The 21,728-nt window shown below is 42.0% G+C and overlaps 1 protein-coding gene across 1 annotated transcript in view; it reads left to right on the forward strand.

The window, feature by feature from the left end:
- The window catches only part of ZNF831 (zinc finger protein 831), a gene marked incomplete at both ends in the record, with an annotated part of 30,700 nt that extends 17,836 nt beyond the window's left edge, over positions 1 to 12,864 (forward strand). Inside the window, 5 exons of the mRNA XM_084217815.1 lie at positions 4,736 to 8,960; positions 9,465 to 9,607; positions 11,253 to 11,422; positions 11,540 to 11,691; positions 12,013 to 12,864. Coding sequence (XP_084073941.1) covers positions 4,736 to 8,960; positions 9,465 to 9,607; positions 11,253 to 11,422; positions 11,540 to 11,691; positions 12,013 to 12,864 — 5,542 coding nt within the window. The remainder of the gene's footprint in view (positions 1 to 4,735; positions 8,961 to 9,464; positions 9,608 to 11,252; positions 11,423 to 11,539; positions 11,692 to 12,012) is intronic.
- Positions 12,865 to 21,728: the final 8,864 nt, after the last annotated feature.

Genomic DNA, 21,728 nt, shown 5'->3' on the forward strand with positions numbered 1-21,728 from the left:
AATTACTGGGAGCATTTCAGGGTATGGGAGAAACCAGGAGGATTTTAAGCAGTAATCCTGGGTTCTGTTAAGAGCTTTCCTGCCCCTTGAATAACTATGTGACAGGCAAGAAAGATGGGAAGAACAAGACAGAAATATTTCTCTACCACCAAAATTAGAGGCCTGCTAAATCAGGGCTCCAGAAATAAATGGAAAGCAATCCAAACAGCAGGCAAAACTCTCCAGGATCAATAAAGCTGTTTGAAATGAAAATCCACCAAGGCCTCTGACATTAGTCTGTCACCAGAATTATTAAAAAAAAGAGCTCACACTGAAGTGGATATTGGGCAATTATAACATTGCAGTTCCACCACTACCTAGCAAGGGACGGGCTGCAGGGTCTGAACTGGGCAGCTGCTTATCACAGGGAAAATAAATAAAACTGAAAATAAAACTGTATCTTGCAAAATATGGCGTTCCTAAGGAAATTATACAGGCCAAAGATACCAGTTTTGTTGGGAATACATATTCCAGTTTGGGATTCACTTAGTCTTCCAGCAGAGGAGGTTGAGCCTTCCCAGTCCCTATTTTAAACAAATGTTTGCATAAAGAAGAGTGGCCCCTCCCAGGACCCCTCAGTGCTGTTCACTGTGTTATTACCTGAGCACTCCTTAGGAGTTCGACACACAAATAAAATCTATTTTTTTTTAAATTACCTTTTTTTAAGGGCACTTGACTGTGCCCTATCCTGTTTTCTCTGCAGCTTTCCACAAGCTTATGGAGGTTTGTTGAGCATGACCCAAACACTTTGAACAATCCTGAGGCATTTTCCCACCTGGCTCCTGCTTTCTCCTGTCCCACAGGGCACCATTAGAAGAAGCTGTTGGACAGCACCCACACTGGATAAATTTAGCATTTCATATGTGCCAAGTGTCTTCTCTCCACCGTTGTCTTCTTTCCCAACATATCTTAAGAGAGGCCTTTACTGTAAAATTAAATTAGCTTCAGGAGTATAAAATAAAAACCCTACCATTGTATTTCAGGACAATACAACTGAAAGCAGAGTACAAACCCCCCACATTTCAAAGATTCTTTATAGAGCTCCCTAATTAAATAGTGATAAAGGATATAGAGAGATTGAAATGCCACTTCATTTTCTTCTGTTTCAACTCTTCCTGTTTTCTGAAGGTTGTTAATGTGACACCAATGTAAAAAAAAAAAAGAAAGAAAACCCCAACTTCCTATTTCTACTCTGTTTCAAGTCTTTGTCCTCGTTTTCTCTCTGCTTGCATCAAGTATTGACAGAAATGAGACTTTTTTGCTGAAATGCCTGGATCAGTCAAAGGTACGTGAACTAGAATTATTTCCAGACTGAAGACTTAATTATTTCCAGACTTTCACGTCTGCTCCCTGGTATTTAATCACTAAAAGCTTTTTAAAATGGTAAAGACTCCTGGTATAATTGAGTATATTGTGTATGTTCAGAATGTTGAAAACCTGCTTCTGTGGGGTTACAAAAATAAAGGGACTCTGTCATGTCTCCAGGCTGTACCTGCAGACCAGGGTGGGGGACGGAGCAACTGAGCAATGAGTCAGCTTAGAGACCAATGCTCTGCTCAATGCTGTGTCAAAAAATGATATGAAAGTGCAGAAAAGAAGCATTTACATGTTTAGCAAATGATTTGGTTAATAATGATGGGCAGTTGACAGAGCATTGCATGTGCCATGCAGAGGACAAAAATCTTTTGATTGTGTAGTCCAAAATTATTACAACAGTGCTGACAAAATGAAACAAGTTTTCTAAAATGTTTGGAATTCAGGGAAAAGTCTATAAAAATGGAACTTACTGGATTTAAAATGAGGCTTTTTAATCAACCTCCTGTATTAAACTACTTTATACTTATAAACTGACTAAGACAATTTCTGCTACAATGATTTTTTTATCTGAAACTGCTGCACTTTTCAGTGTTCCACAAACCCGCCTGTGGTGTTTACCTGAAGTCAGAATTTCAGACCAGGAACAAAATAATTGTACTTAATGAAATTTTAGTGACCAGTTCTGATAGCTTAAGAAATCAATTTAGAAAATTCTGAGCTGGCTAAATCTTGCATTTAGTTTTGTTTATTGGAAAATTTTCCTTATCTAATTAGGCTCAAGTTCTTATGCTGGTAGTTCAATGCCACAAGTTACAAACAGCTGAGAACATGGGGTGGGTGCTCAGTAACAGAGCCCAGGGCAAAACCAACACAGGAAGTTCTACGTTAGGCAGGGACTACCCTGAATCAGCCCTGGGGCAGAATTACTTTGAGATAAGCTATTTTTGTAAAGGTACAAAGAAATACAGTGGCCTTTTTTGGAATATAAATAACAGATGTGAAAACTCTGATGGTATTTGCCCCAGTAGAATGCAAGTCATGGCAGTTTCACTCAGGAAGAAAGTACTTTTTCTTGCTGTGAAAAGCAGCAAACTACCACACCTGGTAGAGATGTGCTATTACATTCTTAAAAGTACACTAAGTATCACCATTAGCTTACTTGTTGAGCTTTATTTAAAACTTTACTAAGTTTTCTGTCACCACGTAGGTATTTTTGTTGTAGAGCATAACAGAACACCAAAATGAGTCTCAGGCTGTGTCGTTGGCCCCAGAAACTTAAGAGCATTAAGTGAAATTACAGAGCATCTGGTACTTGGGAACCACAGGATTCCTAAGAAAAACATCTGTCTGTGGTGGCCTTGAAGGGCCCATCAGCTCTGCATGGCCAGGAGGAAACCAGAGAAATAGTTTGTGCCACTGGAGCAGGCTGCTGGGGGAAATGTAAAATATGTGGAAGTGTATTTCCACACTGCTCTCTGAGGGAGGGAGGGGAGCAAAGGCATAGTGCCTTTTCCTGTCTGATGTGGTACTCGTTAGATGTTCTACATACTGGGTATTTAGGCTTCACTTTTCTTCTTGCTGTCTGTTCTCTGCAGCAAAAAACTTTAAAAAAAATTAAAAAAAAATTTTGGAAAAACTTCTGCATACTTAGTTTGTTTCATTGTCTCATCCTTTATTATATGCTGTGTTTAAATTTAAAAGTGACCATATAATTTATGAACCATCTTAAATGGACTTGAAATGTTGATAACATCATTTTGGAAATTAGAGGATTCCAGTTTTATTCTGTAGGGGTAACCACACTGCACAATATGGATAATAACTCATTTCTTTAACAAGCCATATTCTTTTAACAGTCTTTCATCATTATAGTCACTACGATAATGAAAAGCCACTTAAGTGATTATTCCACACAGAAATGTTAGAAGTGCATAAGAGAAGTCCATGCTTGATAACTGAACTTAATTTATAACATTCATGAGAAAGAAAAAAAAGGCAAAATCTAACATTTTGCTGTGCACAGATGAGTTCATTTCACATGTTGTTGTCTTGGATGGAACCAGTAAAAATTTCAAACCACATTTGAATTCATTCCCAGTAACAATAACCTATTAAAATGATCCAAGGAAGTTACAGAAACACCACTAGAGATTATGCAGTAAAGCAACAAATTGCAGATTTCAAATTGAGCCACTGATTATGTTATTCCAAATGGGTTTTTAATGGCCGTTTGTCCAAGAACAACCCATTATTCATAGCAGCCAGTGCATCCAGTGAGCACAGCTGAGCAAGAATCAAATAAACATTCACAGATCACTTGATTTTCACCCAAGCTGTAATTACAAGGGCTTATGCCCCTAACTCTCTGAAAGAAAATTTTACCTTGCTTATTTTGATAGTTTCCCCCTTTGTTTCTGAGAAAGAAATAAAGACAATACAAATTTTTGCTGAAATAAGTAGTCTGGACCGGCACCCTGCATATATCAGGATAGATTTCAAAAGAATAGGTTAACTTTTATAAAAAACTGTGTCTAGAAGATGTTTTCATTTGGCATTGAGAGCATCTGAAAACAAGCAGTACACCCTGGTATCTCCATTAATTATACCAAATTAATTTGGTCTACACAAAAGCCAGCTTTAATTTCTCGCACTATTTTCCTATGATACCATCTTTTCTACTTTGCAGATATTTATGCAAACCTGACTTGTAAAACAGGACATGAGTTTCATTTTGTTCACATATTTTCATTTTATGCCACTTGGTGCAATGTGTTTGGCCTTAGCTCCCTTAAACTGGGGAAGCACAGGGAATATGCAGGCATGTTTAATGTCCTGTGTTTGGAACTGGTTGCCCTAAGAAACTGTGCAGTTTTTATCCCCAGAGGTTTTCAAAACTAGACTGGTAACACCCTGACAGCCTCATCTGACCTTGGTGCTGACTCTGCTGTGAGGTGTTTGCACTAGAGAAGTCCTGAGGTCCCCTTTAACCTCAACTGTTCTGTGTTTCTGTGTTAAAAATTGTTAATATTAATGAAATTTAAAAACATGATATAAATATGTAATGGAAATATGGTTCCAGAAAACTAAAATTGTATTATTTCTGGTGTGCTTAGAGCCTCCATTTGCAAATCTGAAATTCAGACTTGTTTCCAGTGTTTTGGATACTCAGTGTAGGTTGTAGGAGTGGTTTTAAGTGCAGCGTTGTGTTCTTTACACTGTCCTGAACTGGAACTCCTAGAGGGAAAATGGAAGAGGAACCAATTTAACTGGGAAAGGAAGTGATGATTGTCTGTATGATGCCTGCATGTGTGATATTCTCAGTCGCTCATTTTCCCAGCCCAGCCTGCAGACCGGTGCCTGTTGTGTGTTCCCTCCACAGGTCCGTGAGCCCATGGCAGCCGGGCCCCGCCATGGAGGCCCAGAGCCCGCCAGGCCTCGCGGCCGCTCCAGCCGAGCCCGGCCAGGGCCCGTCCCCGCGGGGCCCCTCGGAGCCTGCCCGGGGCCAGGCCCTGCCCCAGCCCCTGTACCTCAAGGCCCTGACGATCCCACTGCTCCAGCCCGTCCAGCCTGGCTGCTTCCAGCCCCACGGGCCCTTGGTGGCCGCCAGGAGCTGCGTCCACCTCGACGGCAGCAGCGTCCCCCTCATCCTCAAGCCGCTCGTCCCCCCGGAGGGCGCGGAGCAGCCTCAGCCGCTTCTCCAGAAACAGCTCGGGCAAAGCCTGACCTTGAGCATAGTCAGCGCTTTGCCGGTTTTGTCGTCGCCAAGTCCTTGTGTAAAAGCATCTGTTGGGAGCCCGGGAAAATCAAAAAAGTCTGGGAAATACATCTGCAAACACTGTGGGCGAGATTGTTTGAAGCCAAGTGTCCTTGAGAAACACATTCGCTCTCACACGGGAGAGAGGCCCTTTCCGTGCACCACTTGTGGCATTGCGTTCAAAACCCAGAGCAACTTGTATAAACACAGGAGAACTCAAACACACGTCAACAACACCAGGCTGCCCTCAGACTCTGACAACAGTGGGGGACCAGAGCAAAATGAGAGATCAGCAGAGAGCACCACCTCTTCCCAAGGCAGCAAAGTCTTGAGTAGCACCAGCGAAGACCAGGGAACGCACATCCAACAGCCCAGTTCAGAGACCAGTGCAGCAACAGACACTAAGAAACCTCATGAGCTCTCACTGCCAGCAGCAAGCTCCTCATCAGCTGCTTCAGAAAATCAAGAAACAACAAATCAATCATTGAGTTCAAAGGCTATTCAGGGAGTTCCTGAAAGAGAACCTCAAAGTTTATCATCTCCAGGAGCTTTGCCAAATGGTCCGAGTCTGAGAAAGAAGATGCAGGAGCAAAGAGCTCCGACTGCCAATAAGCACATTCAGCTGCAAAGGCAACAGGCAACCTCTTCAGAGAAGCAGTGGGATTACAAAGCCTGGGACTGCAAGCTGAAGAAGTGTGAGAGCACTGACTCGGGGTACCTGTCACGCTCTGACAGCACAGAGCAGCAGATGACATCCTCCAGCCCCTTGCACAGTCTCCACGAGCACAGCACGGAACTGGAAAATGAGGCTGCCTTCAGCAGCCCAAGGTGTGCCTCCAGGAGCACTGCAAAGCCAGAGGCAGCTGACAAAGCTACAGCCTCGATGCTAGAGAAAAAGAGGCTGGAAGAACACATTTCAAAGCTTATTTCCCACAACAAAAGTGTGGTGGATGACACCCAGTTAGACAATGTCAGGCCCAGAAAAACTGTCCTTTCTAAACAGGGAAGCATTGACCTTCCAATGCCTTACACATACAAAGACTCTTTCCATTTTGATATTAGAACTTGTGATGTAAATAGGAAAAAGAATCTTTCTCTTTGTTCAGCAAAATCTACCTTTGCACCCCTGGAGAAATGCAAGCCAATGTTTTTCCATTCAGTTCCCACCCAGTTCTCCACAACGATCGACACTGTGCCTGTTACTCGGAGCAACTCCTTGCCTGTTGTGGAGGGAGCGAGGATGGTGCATGACAAAGCAGGATGCTCAAAACCACTTTCTCTTACTAAGCACTCTGTAAACACAGGCACTGCTGGTTTGCTGCCTAGCAACGATCTCACTGCCAGTTCAGTGGATTTCCCTAATAGCCATCCCCGAGCTCTAGTCAGACAAACAGCAGTGGATGATTTGCCCCTTAGTAATGTGGCTGATCATCCTTCTCTGTCAGAGGAGCTGAAAGGGACTAAAAAGCTTGGGGCTGGAGAAGTAATCAGTGCTAAAAATAAGAAACACAATCAAAGGAAGTTGAAGATGTTCTCTCAAGAGAAATGGCAGATGTATGGAGATGAAACATTTAAGAAAATCTACCAAAAAATGAAAAGCAGTCAAAATGCCAAGAAAATGAAACAAAGAGAGAATAAGATTACAGATATTACAAGCCTGACTCCTAATTCAGTGGAATCAGCCAGCAGCACTGAAATAACTGAGGAAAGAGATGTCAGGAGCTCTGCAACTGCCAGTCCTTCCTCCCTTGTGACAGCAGCTTCAACCATGGGTGAATCAGGAATGTCTGCTGATGGTAATTGTGTTTTGCAGAATGTGTACTCTGAGGAAACTGCAGACAGAGTGTCCAACCTAATGGAGACATCACATTCTGTAACTGCTGGAGCTGTAAGCAGCCAAACTTCCCCAGAGCTCAGTGGCAGTGACACGGAGAAATGCAGTGTGCTGGCTCCTAGCACTGGTGAGCTCAGGCTGCAAAATCCTGAGTGTCAGCTGAGCAGCCACGGGAGGAATGAGGACTGCTTGCCAGTACAGAGTAGCAACTGGGAGAAACCAAGCCCTGGGAAAGAATCCAGTGCATTTGAATTAGACTGTAAAAGCACTTCACACAATTATGGGAACCATCACGGGACTAAGGAAAGTGGCCAGCATGGCCTGGTGCCCCCTTGGGTCCCTTGCAACAACAGAGAAACTGCAGGGAAATCCCAGACTCTGCCATCAGAAAGGAAAAAGCTGAAATTCGAAGTGGAGAAGACACAAAATGTGATTTCAGTGCCCTGCCCTAGTCCCAGTAGTGAAACCACTGAAGTAAGTGAAGCAGATGGAGGCCATTGCTCTGCCACTCCGTGTCTTCCCACAGCTCCAGTGAAATTCTCCACTAAAGCAGAGGAGCAAAAATCAAGCACAGGAATTAATGAAGCCACTGGAGGTACTGAGAATGTGGAATATAGGAAAACAATCAAACTTCCCATACAAGCTCTCAATTACTGTGACATCAACCTTTTTTCACATCCTGCAGGTATCTCAAAAGCTTCACTGGTGGGATTTTTAGGGTCTGAATTAGGGGGAAGTGATTCCAACTCTTTTGCCTTGCACAGTGCAATGGATGGAGACAACAAAACATGTCTTGTAAAGACAGGAGCAAAAGTGCCACTTCCCAGTGACAATGCTGTGGATGTGTCTTCTAAAAGCCATAATCTGCAATCTGATCATTTAAGTCCAGTCCCACAACAAAATGCCTTCTCTCCAAAATATATCCTTAAATTGCCCCAAGACAAGAGAGCTTCAGATCCGTCACCTTTGCTTCGATCTGAACAGGAGATGACACCTGGAACACCTGTGACAGACACCTTAACCCCCCCACCCTGCTCTTCTAGCAGCACATCCCTCCAGTCTCATTCCAGCGATGTGGTTTGGTCCCCTTTAAAATCTGAAGTGAGACAAAAGGCTGGCAAAGGAGAAATTCAGTGGAGTCTTCACACAAACTGGAAAACTCCAGGATTCTGTTCACCAGTAAACTCAGAAACCCCAAATATCTTAACCACAGCAGAGAACACCTTTCATAACCAAAACTTCAAGCAGCAGGATATTGCAAGAGAGGATTGGAAAAACAAACAGAACAAAAATAAATTAAATTATCAAAGGCAAACAGAAGAGAAGTGGTTGAGTAAAAGTACTTGCTCTATTCAGACTCCCAAGAAAAAAATCTGCTTCACTTCTGTGTATACAAGTGGCTTTTTCATATCTGCTGACATCAAAGATGAGAAGAAGGCTTTACACCACCTTTGCTCAGGAAGTGACTCTTTGATAAAGACATCAGTTTCTAGCAAAGGTGCTGAGCCAACAATCTTGGGATGGGACAGAGAGGGAAGTCCATGTATCCTGAAGGACACCCCAGCACCACTGCAGGATCTGCAGCATTCCCAGAGCTCAAGAGACAACCCCACTTATTTTTGCCGATCTTTTGGCACTTTCTACTGCCACACTCTCAGCACTCACTGTAAAGGATTTCCAGTGCTGCCCCACTCTAACAGGACCAGCTACTCTGGCACTTCTCCAGTGCCAGGCTCCAAGAGCACTTTCCCATCCCTCAGTGCCGAGCCCCGGCTGACCTGGTGCTGTCTGAGCAGGAGCCTCCCTCTGCCCTCGGAGCAGGGGGGCAATGCAGCCTCTGCCCACCCCTCCGTGCCCCCCTGGCACAGGGAACCCAGCAGGGAATGCACCCTCTCCAAATATGACATCTCCATTTTCAAAATGAGAAATATTAGCAAGACTGTGGCATACGGCTTAACGAACACAAGCTTGAAAACGTTGGTTTCATCCTTTTCTAAAGGACACCAGATGCAGGAGGTAATATTAATAATTCTGTTTGCTTTCTCAAGAGGTGTTATTGGCTGACAGCCCACCTCCACCCTCTTATTAGGAAAATTAAATAATTATCAGCAGTGTATTTATGGACATTTACAGGCATTTGCTGATACAGAACTTACAATTTATATTTTTATAAGATAAATCTTATATTAATTTGATGCATCAGAAAGATTTCTGTGTAAATATTTAAGTTTCTTTCACTTTTCAGAATGCTGATAGTGAGAAGAGTGAATTTCTATCAGTTTTTCCCTTTATGGGTATTTTAAAATATTTTTCTCTAATAGCATCTGTTTTCATTCTAAATGAATATTTGACTTAGAGTAGGACTTAAATACAGAGTTGTGCTACTTAACTTCTATGCTGCTCAGTGCTATTTAAAATGTGCACAGATTTCCAACTTCTCAGTCAATGTAATTCCCATGAACTTGATTTTTCATGTACTTGATTTTCATGTACTTGATTTTTTCCCAATATTCTCAACAGTTAAGCTCAGATGTTCCTGGTGGTTCTTTCAAAAATATTTCAGAGCAAAAAAAGAAAACAGTAGCTTGCAAAAAGGAAAAACTCTCAACAAATAAACTCAAGAGGAGCCACAAACAGAAAAGGATTAAAGTCACCCCTAAATGGTAAGGAGTATGGCTTTCAGGTTCACCATATAGATATATTACATATATATAATATATAGATATAATTTTGTTGTAATGGGTGTAAAAACTCCACAGAAAATAAAAAGTTATGCCCAAAATTCCACCTAATCAAAACCGGGGGGAAAAAAAGAGAAATCTCTCAGAAAGAGCTATTCTTATACCCCAGCAGGGCCCAAAGGTAAACTATAAAAATATCAATATGTTGTTTACTATTAGGAATAGATTTTACTAAGCAAACCAGACATATCCCATAGAAAGATGATGCCTGGTCAGCTGACTCTCCCTATGATTTAGAAATTACTCTTATCTGTCAAAATTGTCAGCATTTACTTTTGTTTGAAGGGGACCAAAATGGTTCTGTTTTTAATTCTGTCCCAGCTCAGAGCAGTGCGTGAGACCCTTTGTCCTTGGAAGATCCATATCCTGAGCTGGTATTCACCAGAGAAGGCAGGACAATAAATATCAAGTTTAACACCAACTAACAGAACCATCTGTAGTTCAAAGGATCATTTGGTTTAAATAAAAAAGCAGGAAGAATTTGAGCATAAAACTATCAAGGGCACATTGTCTCAATCAGCACAGCTCCCCCCTTTCAGTGGGAATTCATATCAGTGGAACATTTACCCTCTAATCTTTCAGGAGTGTGGGGCAGCAGGATGCCTGATGAATTGCTTCAGTAAAGAGCATATTGGGTGCACACATCCCTCTTTATTTCATGACCAAAATCAGACACAGTGACTCTCTTGAGGACAAATCAGTGTCAGTAACTTAATCACCGTGTCTAGCTCAGCAAACAGCACTGCAATTTTGAAGGGTCATAAGAACAGAAATAGAAGACTCAGGTCTATGTCACCCAGCTGAGTGACATTCTTCTAGGACTTTTTCCTGGTTTGTTTTTCAGGTTCTGTCTTCTTGTTGTGGTTTTTTTTCCCCTGCTGGTCTCAGAATTTGTTTATATCAAATTTATTTCAGGATTTAATTAAGTACAGTGTCCTGAAAGCTCAGGTCATGCCTGGTAGTAGGTAACTGGCCCAACTAGTAACCACCAAATAATACAACAAACACCTGAATAAGCGCATCTTTTAGATTTACGTCTTGCTCTGTGGATGGTGACAGTCTATTGATGAAGGGATGGGACTTTAGTGTCACTCATCCAGAGTAGAAAATAAAATAGAGTTGGATTATTCAGTGTGGGTTTGCTAAATAACCAAAATCCTTATGTTGTCCCTTAGTGATGATGAGCAGGTAGCACTCAAGAAGTGAAAAGGAAAAAAAACCCAATAACCACACAGCCTCAGGTGATTCCTGTGTGGTTCAAGTCTTTGTGAAGTATATTGTTTTAAAATTCCAGATATAAGAAAAAGGATCTGTTATTCCTTAATCCCTTTCTCTTGGAAAATGAAGGATTTACTGAATCCTACAGAGAAAAAAAGATAATAAAATAATTGTGGGTCTCTTGCCTAAAATCCAGCTTTTGTTTTTGAGTTGACATAAACAAGCATCTCCTTCCCAGTAATACATTGCTGTTAGATGTTAATGCACCTGATGAGGTGGTGTTCTTCTCCTCTGGCTGCTCCTACATCTCCCATATTTGTTTATCCCTTCAATGCCCCTGGCACTGCAGGTACAGAGGGAGGCACAGCCATGGATTTGCTCAGCTGAAAATGAACCGGCTGAGCAAGAGGCCCTGTTTTCCCAACAGAGCTCTGGATGCTTTGAGAAAGGGCTGCTCATCCCAACCCCCCAGATTTAATAAGCATAAGAAGTGCCATCCTCCTCAATCCAAGATGCAAGGTAAGTATTTGGAATATTTGTGTGAAAATATTATTTCAGTGATATGATGAGAAATGTAGCAAGTTCAAGCATGGGGGGGTGATAAAAATCTAAGTTTATCCAACCTCTTTTCAATAGAAAATTGTCTACACCAGCAAAAAGACACATCATATTCCACCTCAGATAAACAACTTTGCAGAAGGAAAAAAGAAGCAAAGAATAACTCAGGAATATCTTCATATACTGAAAACCTAAACCATGTTAAACAAAAAGACAAAATGGATAAAAAAGTAGGTATTGTACTTTAATTCTTGTGTTATTTTTTATTAACAGAAAAAAGAGGTGTTAATTAAAACCTGACTTATATTCAGATATTTTAAAATTGAAATTGAAACTATTTTGTATCACAGATTTTGGTTAAAATGTTTGAAAATGTGTTAAAGGTATTTTTGGGGGTAAAATAAAAATGTGTTAAAGGTATTTTAAAATGAAATGAAAACTTACTAATGTTAGAATTAGCTAAAATAACAATTAAACTTGAGTACTTTGGATGAAATTGCTCTGGACTGAAAACTTTACATGTAAATCTTTTCCCCTCCTAATTCTTACAGGACGTTTCTGGGCAAATCAGGGAACACCCAAGAACAAACGCCTCTGTCCAGAACATTACAGCTCCTCTGGGAATAGCAGTGACAGCTCATTCCTTTTCCTCCAGAGCTGACACATCCCTGCAGGAGTTCAGCAGGGACGTGGCCATTTGCTGCTGGGTGACACAGCCCCTGGTGCTGCAGCCATCCCTGCCCGGGCAATGCCGGCCAAGCCTTCGGAGCCACCCCCTGGCAGCTTCCTTTGGGTCTTGTCCTGGATTTACAAGCACAGGCACAGGTGACCAACCTGACAGCACAAAGCCAGAGGCTGCTGCTCTTCTTTCCTTACATCCAGGAGGAAGCCAGGAAAACATATTGAGGGTAGAGTCAGAGAGCCAAATATTTGGGATATCAGAGCCGGTGATCCAGGCTGCTGAAAGGGAGAAAGCTCCTAGTGAAGAAAACACACATTCACCTCCCACAGAAAGCTCAGCTCCCAGTTCCCAGCCAGGATGTTCACGTTTGTTTGAATCCCAAGCAGAGTCTGTTCCTGAGACAGTCACAAGGGCTCAGTTGCCCAGCAGGGAACATTCACAGAGGGCAAACTTAGCTCAGCATCTCCTGGAGCTGCACGGAAGCGCAGACAAGAACAGATCCCACCTGCAGCCCAATCCCTATGGAAGGCCACATGGAACGGCTGCTGCTACCTTTAAAAAGCCCCCAATGACTCTCAAATCCCCTGAGTTCAAGAGTTACTCTGCAACATCCCCCAAGACATACAAAAAGAGAGGTTTAGAGATGATGAGGAAACAAACGCGGGTGGAATATGATGACACGAGCAGTGATGATGAGGACAGGCTGGTTATAGAAATATAGCAACAGGCTGCTGTTGTGTGCCAGCCTGGAAATGCCAGGGATCTTTGATCCACAGTTCTGAAACACCTTAACATCAGCAAAGCCATTCCTCTGTGCCAGAGGCAACACCCTCTTTGGAAGAGCCCTCCCTTTTGAGGACTCAACCTTTTTTTAAAAATGCTCACTTGAGGCTGGCATGGCACATTGAAATGCAAGAAGCAGCCCTGTGCTCCTGACAGGTTTCCAGCATTGTTAAAGTTCCTGCCAGTCTCAGAATTCCCACAAGTGCTGCCTGCCCGTGGGTGTGTTACTCCAAGCCTGCAGTGGATTGGGTTACTGCAACAATACAGCTGCAGCAGCTTCCTCAGCTCAGATTTCCTGGAAGGGTTCAGATGTGTTCCCTTCTCTATATTCCTCTTTCTGTAGTCACTGCCTCTGTACTGGGAGTGACACACTGGCATTAAGGGCAAGATCTGTTCCCTAAGTATCTGTGATATTGGAGGAGTCTGGAAAAAATGCTGGTCTTTTTCCATGTTGCACAAATGTCAATGCTTCTGTGTGAGAAATGACACAAGCATGCTTTGCTTTGGGTTTTGTGCCTTTTATGCCAAGATCTACTCAAATATTCTTGATTTTTAGGTGGAGAATATGGGTGTTAGCTATTGGTATTTCCTTGTGGTAAAATTTCTGACAAGGATTTTCTCATTATATTTGTCACATTGTGCTCCAACTGATGTCATCTGGAATGTTTCATTTTTATTGTAATTTTAACTGCAATGATGCCATTTTATGGAGGGTAAAGAAGCTATATGGCATAGCTTGTTTTCTTTTTTTAACAAGTTTTGTGCTACAAACCCTAAAATTTACTGGTTTCTATGTGAATAAATAATTAGTTATTTCAATTTGACCTAGTGTGTTCCCTTGCTTGATTAAACTGATGAACACTTAAAACATTCCACTTCTACATTATGATTGAATTCTGTACTTAAACTTCTCCTGTTCTTGTATTCTGATTCACACATAGGGATTAATGGATTAACCTACATGGGATATTTGGAGTTGCTTTTTAGTCATGCTCAGGTAAAAGATTAAAACAGATCATACAATGAAATTTAATACAAATTATCTGAAAAAATATATGTGTATGTGTAAAAAAATTCCCAAACAGCTCAGAGAGATAAACCACGTGCCAAGTCCTGTGCAATTCCTGTGTGTTTGGATGTCCTGCAAATATGACAAGGTTGTCCAAACAGAGCTTCACATTTATCCTTTATCTTGTTCTGTATTTGTGCTCACAAACTGCTGGGTATTGGGATATTGGGGAGCAATATCCCAGGTGCAATGGATTTAAATAATGTGAATTCAAAGAAGTAAACAAATAGAATTTGGGAAGAAAAAGAGGAAAAGAAAGGGAGGAACCATCAATACTCACACAATATTGAACCATTCAAAGTTCTGGAGCTTTTTTTGCTGATGGAATACCTCAAAGCTACAGCTGGATTCTGAATTTGTAGGAAAAGCAGGAGAAGAAGAAACACAAAACTTATGGAGATCCCCAGATCAGTGTTCCCAGCAATGCAGTTGGCCAAGCACCTTTAGAAAGCACAGTACAAAAATCATTGCACCAAACCCCACCAGCACCTCCACAGCAACAACTTTCATCTCTTGCCTGTGCAAGAGCTAATTATTATAATACATGGACATGTAAGGAATATTCTATATAAGTTTTTTTGCATGATGTTTGCAGCTAAATGATGTTTTTTGAAGTGGAATTTCTAGATCAGTAATTTAGAAATAGTCTAATGACAGACTCAGAAGTGCTGTGCAAAGAAACTTTTGTCCTGCATAGATTTTACAGCACGAAGTACTGAAATTTCTTTGTCATTCTGCAGCTGTAGCTGGAAGAAAAATGGGACAAGGTTAAGGTAGCTGGGAAAGTAAATTTTAAACTCCATTTCCTGACAGAAGTAATCCTTGACATTTTAGTTCCCTATCTTGCCTAACAATTTGACCTAACATTAGTTCTTTAAAAGTGCCACTAGATCCATGGTGGCATTTTAACAGGATCACTGCAGAAGGCAGTGACTCCAGCTCAAATCCTTTTAGCCACAACAGCCCTTGGAGCAGCCAGGTCTGAGTCAGGTCTGAGTCAGGCTCACCAGTGTGTGAGGACTGGGAGAAATGGTCTTGGTCTAAGCTGAGGAACTCAGAGAGTCTGCACATCCAAATCCAACTGGCCGTATGGAAAATTGTATTGCAGCTTTCCAGAACACACTGTACTCACAAAAAGGACTAAACAGGCAAACTGTTCTGTACCTTTCACACAGCACAAGAATCAGCCACTGATGTGCTTAATTCGCTCCCAAGTAGCTGAACATAAAAACCACAGGAGGGCACCAGGCACAGAGGGAAAAATCTGTTTCCTTCTCCTCCAAAGCCAGCAGCAGTTCTGATGGATCATCTCTTTGCTATGAGCAAAGCTGAAATTCCTTTGCACATGAATGCACCTCATCAACCTTATCCTCCTTCCAGTAAAGGAAGCAAATTAATAAGGAATGCTGATTACTAATTAGGTCTATATTCAACACCTACATCTACCCAGATGCAAATTAGTGCATGTTTCAGATTTTGCCTCTTTAACTGGGAACACATTTTTCTTATTGTTTCAGACTTTTCTAGTAGATCTTAATAAATGTTGATACTTCACTGATCTGCCTGGCAGACCCCAACTCTTACACAAAGGTGGGTGAGAGGGGTGTGAACCAACCAGAGCAAGCCTGAAATCCCCAGCAAATACAAAGACATACCTTGAATAAAAGTTCTGGCTTGGAGCTGCTGGAACTGGCTCTGTAGGAGAAACTTCCAGCAGCTTTTCACAGAAGCCACCCCTGCAGCCCCCACTACCAAAACCTTGCCACACAAACCCAATACAGCATCATCTTATTTGGGGCCAGAACAGTCTTTCTTTCCAGTCCTATTTTTACCCATAAAATCTTGTTTGTCAACATCTTCCCCAAAACACAATTCCCAATATATTTAGTGCTTCAGTATATGCCCTGCTGACACACACAAGGAGCAGTACACACCTAAACTTGATTTTGGGTCCTGCCTAGGTTTTATTTGCCCCACCAAATTTGTTTCCATTCACCAATGTTCACATTGAATTAGTTTTCCTGTTGTTAAGTAGCTTTGTTAAACCATTCATTTTACCTTAAGGATTTGTGTGGCATTATGTCCACAGATTAAGACTTTTGGCCTGTATTTTTCATTTGCTATCAGCATTCCATGAGTCACATGGATGAAGGGGTCAATAGTGTTGTTTTTTTTTTTTTTTTTTTTAAACTTTAAGATACTTTAAGATTTTTACAGCTGATTTAAAGCGTCCTGGTGGAACTGGATAAATGTCATGTAGAAGTACTTAGAGGCTGTGTCTTCCAGGGAGCTGTAATGTTACCACAATTTGGTTAGAAGCCATCCTCTTAAGTACTTAAACATAAAGAAGTGGTTTTCTTTCTCACAATCAAGGTACCTATTGACTACTCATGACAACTGCCTGAGTATGTTCTGCATTTATGTAATGCCTGAGGTTTAGAGGGGCAAGAGCCAGTTAAACAGGGGATGAACTCACTTGAACAAATTTGTGGGTGCTTTGCAAAGTAGTCAAAGAGAATTCTTGTGCCATGGGTGTACAGACTATTTTAGCTTTAAAACCCTCACTATAAAAGTCTCATTACCAGTCCCTAATGATTGTCAGGGTTCAAAACCCAGTGCTAGACGAGGTGATTCTGATAGAGTAAATTCATTAATCTCTAATCACTTTTTTAAGCATCACAAGGTTTGTGCACGTGCATCTGCCTCATGTTTTTGATTCACTGATTGACAAAACAAGCAGTGCTGAGTACAGCACCAGGAGCATGTTCTTAATCCAGCCAGGACTGGAAGTATTTCAGAGTGAGCTAGTTGGGATATATTAGACTGATTCTTTTCAAAGATTCTTATGCCATTAACAAAAGGAGGGATTGGATGAGAGCCATGGGAGCTGTTTCATAACCTCCTGTGGTCTTGTTTTCCAGCTGACTGTGACGGCCACTCAGGTTCTGCTGCTCAGGTCAGACATTCTGGACCAGCACTGACAGTTAAGCCTTGATGCAGTCAGGCTTCAATTGCACTTTCTGCTTTACACTTAACCTCTGCAAAGCAAAGCCTCCTACATATTACAGGGGTATTCAGAGGGCAAAATTTAAGTCACATAACACAGCCCTCCCCACTCTTTTTACACTGGTCGAGCTATAATCAGTGTTTGTATCTAAAAATCTATGATTTATCATTCTTGAAAGTCAGATTTTTCTTGAAAACATTCTTATTTCATTGCACATGCCCAAATTAAACATTCTGTCTCAAACACACAGCAGGGAGTATGACAGAATCACTCAGCTGAGCTGCTGTCCTTTGTCCTCTGTAAAAAAAAGCCATTACAGAGATTTCCTCCTCTCCATCAAAATGGCTAATACAAAGAAAAAAAAAAAATAAATCAAAATTGATTTCCGTAACATGCTTTGGCAGCAACTGAGGTGAGCAACTACATGGGGAAAAGGGAGCCAGGGTTGTTCCCACCTGTGTTAGGAAACCACAGTCTGAGAAGAGCAATACTTCACTGGGAAGCTGAGCCAGGACTGTAGCAGTTACCTCAAATCTCCAAACTTGTAAGTACAAATGCAATTAGGAGATTGGCACGAGCAGCAGTTCAGAGGGTTCTGTGCACATACACGTTTGTGTCTTGGCTGGGAGGAGGAACAGGTAAAATTACACTCCTTAAAAAGTAATTCAACCATTAGCTCCACAATGCCTCTTAATGCTCCCTTTGCTCACAGGGAATCATTTGCATTGAGCTCCTCAAATGGAAAGACACAAAAAGCCATCACAACCTCTGCATCCACAAGTGCTTGGTGTTCCAACAAGTGCTTGGTGTTCCAACAAGTGCTTGGTGTTCCCACTTATGAAAAAGTTTTGTATAACTTTGTTGGTTCTAGTTATGTATGGGTTATTTTAGCTCCAAATGGAGAAAATTATGAAAAGGAAAATTATACAAAAGTCTCAGACCTCAAATCACTGGTTGTCCAGAAGCAAGAAAGTAAATACAGCAAAGTAAGGCATAAAAAAGCTGCCTCATCCTGCCCAATATTATGAGGCTTAAGAGATTATGTGAAAAAGGATTTATAAACTTTGATTTAAAAATAAGAACAAAAGCAAAATGGTCATTATTACGTGTTTGATATGGAAAATGGCAAACCTTTTTTTATTTATACCAGATGTGGATAGGCAGATGTGAACTCTTGGACAATATTCACAGAAGTAGAATTAGGGAAATATCCATAATTAATAGCATGCCTGTGGAAACATGTTCTGTGCTTCAAAAAGAATTCAGGTGGTATTAGAACTGGAAGAACCTCCTTACCCTGAAGATGTTGACAAATTTGAAGAAATTCCAAGCAGTGAAAAAAATCCTGATCGGAGAAACAGATTACTTGTACAGAAACATTAAAGGAACCAATCTTCTGCTCTCAATTACACCAATGTGGTCCAGTTAAATTCAGTGGCAGTGTACCAATAGAACCAGGAGAAAAGCTTTATTGTAACATATGATATAAAGGATTTGCTTAGAAATGATCAGAGGAAGAATTTCCTTAGGAAGGAAAGGAATTGGTAAAACATTTTGGGGAAACAATAGGTCCTGTAAGATTTAAAGTGCAAAGAAAGAAAATACAGACAGAGAATGTTCCACTGCAGTAACATCTTCTAAATAGCCAGAGGAGGTCCTCTGGGAAATTTAACAGAAGTTAAAACACAGCCACTCACTGAACAGAACAATTACACACAGGAGGTCTTCAGAGAAAGCCATCAGGCAGTTCTTCCCCTGGATATCCCTGTCATCCATGGAATCCTCACAACAGCTATGCTCATCTTTTCTGTGCCTACATCCATTGTTTCTCCCCACCTTAATTCACACAGTAGTGACTAATGCATTATGAAAATTCATCCATGCTGGATAAGTTATAAAATGTAGTTGCATTGCCTATGTGCTCTGTGTACCAGATGTTCCCTTTTGTGTTCATCAAGAACACATTGTGTAAGAAGAGCTCCTCTGAGCAAAACATCCTCACCATTCTTGGTTTAATTACAATGACACTGCAAAAAATGGGGCCAGAAAGAGAGAAATCTTATCATTGCCTCCTGGACAATAGCATCAAGAGAGTGTTTCTAGGATAGCTCTGACAATACTTCTGTAGAATCAGAGAATCACAGAACCCTTACGGTTGGAAAAGACCTCTAAGGTCATCAAGTCCACCGATCAACCCAGCACCACCACTTTGTTCACCACTAAACCTCCTCAACTGCCATACCCACACATTTTTTGCACATTTCCAGGGATGGTGACTCCCCTACTCTCCTGGGTGGTCTATTCAATAACTTGCCAACCTTGACAACCCTTTCAGTGCAGAAGTTTTTCCTAAGCTCCCATCTAAACTTCCCCTGGTGCAACTTGAGGCCATTTGCTCCTGTCCTGCTCTTTCCCTACCTGGGAGAAGAGCCCAATCCCCAGGTCACTGCACCCTCCTTGTCAGGGAGTTGTGGAGAGCCAGAAGGTCCCCCCTGAGCTTCCTTCTCTCCAGGCTGAGCCCCCCCAGCTCCCTCAGCTGCTCCTGTTAGATAAATTTACCAGTTGCTGGTCACAGTGTGCATTAATTTGCTCTCAGAGTTGGTGTGCTTCTTCTTGAAGTTGCAGCACCCTCCCTGCAGTGCGTGTTCCCTGGGTGCTGGCTATCCCGTGGGAACCGGGCTAAGGTCTCTGTCGCTGCCCTTTGGAACGTGGCACACCGCGATGTGACAGAGGAGCTCCTGCCGGGCAGCGGGAGCCACCTGCGGGAACCACCAACAATTACAGCCCTGACCTGTCCCGGAGCCGGCTGGGGAGGGGATACCTGCCCGCACCTGCCCTAGGGAGAGGACACCTTCCCTCCCGTGTCATGTCATCACAGTGGCCTTTGAGAATGCTGAAAGCTCTGCATATCCCTGGGATGCTGAAAACAGCACAGTCCTATTGCTGGGTACCAATACGTGGCCAAACATCTTCCAGGTCTTGTTTAGGGTTAAACAAGTGGTTAAGGACCATCAGCTGCTGTTCTGGACGTGCTGGACCTTTAACATGAACTGGAGTGGTGCCACAAGTGACACTCCTCGTGCACCTTCCTCAATGCCTTTGGCAGCTCAGGGCAGGAGCAGTTTGCTGTCCCCTGAGGGGTGTCCAGTGCAGCTGGAATTGACTGTCCAGGGGTGCAAACACAGCCTGCCATGGATTCCTACAGGGAGGCTCCAGGGCACCTGCAATGCACTGCTGCCATTGTCTCTGGGGTAACACAGCATGTCCTAGCCTGCAGCAAGGCACACATCCCACACCAGGTCGCTTGAGCCATTCAGATGACTGTGCCACCCACCCCTGCAACTCCCTGATGTTTCTGGCTTCAGAAATTGATAGAAATCTTAAGTCAAAACAAAACCAAATCTGGAGTCTAGCACAGCAAAGAATCGATCTAAAATTAAATGGGATTTACTTCGCCTCCCAAGCTCTGGATGTGACAAATTTCAGAACAATGAGATATGGACCATTTAGGAGTCAGTGATCAAAATAGCATTTCTGATGGAAAGATTCCAGATTGGACTGCAGCAACAGTAACTATGTTGCAGTAAGGCCAAGTCTAAAAAAGCCCCTAAGTCCTAAAAAAGCCCCGAAGATATACAAAGGGAAAGAGCCATTTTTTCACATGTCCTCACATGAATATTCCCCCCCTTGATCACTGCGTGACAATAAGAGAGCTGGAGTCAACACAAAACTATTCAGTTGACTATCCCTAAGTTCTTTACATAGCTTGTATTGCTTTAAATATCTTTGCCCCCTGAAAAGTTAAATTCATCCCACATTCTTCTGGGAAGGCTCAGGGCTGGTGTTCCAGCAGCATTCCTAAGGGGAATCTTACAGAACTGGAATGTATTCACAGGTACTCTCCCTTCCCCCCAAGTGAGAAATCAATTATGGGATGCAGGGAGAATTAACATCATTTGGGAGACAAAGGTTTCTATCATAGTATAGCACAACTTAAAACAGACCACAAGTCTGCATTAAACACAATCAACTCTGAAATAAAAAAATAAAGCACTGTAAATGGCTTCAAGGGATCCTCAGCCTATGAGTCTTTTTTTTCTGCTGTTGTGGGAAATCATGTGCTATTCTACAAAAAACCCCCGAAATGTAAAAAAGTGTTAAAAGCAATGAAATCTTAATAGTTTTTTTTACAGACTAAAAGGATTTGAATTCTCCAACTAAATTAATTGATTAGAAGATTGATTCATAAAAATTCATACTTTACCAATGCTGGTCTGCAGGGCTGTGTGACCCTGGCAAGCACAAAGGTTGTGGTCAATGAAAATAAGACTTGTTCTTCCACTCAAAGCTGCAGATCCCATCATACCTCAGGTTGTTCCTAGTGCTGGCATGTGCTGGTGTTCGAGATGAATGCAGAGAGCAGGTTTACAAAACTTCCAAATCCTGATTTAGTGAAAACTCCTGTTACCAACTTTTCTAATGACGTTTTACCAGCACAGTGAATTTAACATTGTATTTTCCTCTAAGCTCTGGCCGAAGGGGGTGTGAGCTGCTGTGTATGGAAGGATTTTCAGACTGAAAGGAGGGAACAAAGAGATCTCATCTCCTTGGGGCTGCACAGAAGTCCTTCCTCTATGAAAAGCTCTCAGTGGGTTGGAAAGGTGCAACTGTCAATATCTTCATTTTACCAATGCAGCTCAGACTTCAGCAGTTCAGGTGGCAAATT

This window comes from Fringilla coelebs (genome assembly GCF_963513975.1).
Source record: "Fringilla coelebs genome assembly, chromosome: 18".
Lineage (NCBI taxonomy): Eukaryota > Metazoa > Chordata > Aves > Passeriformes > Fringillidae > Fringilla > Fringilla coelebs.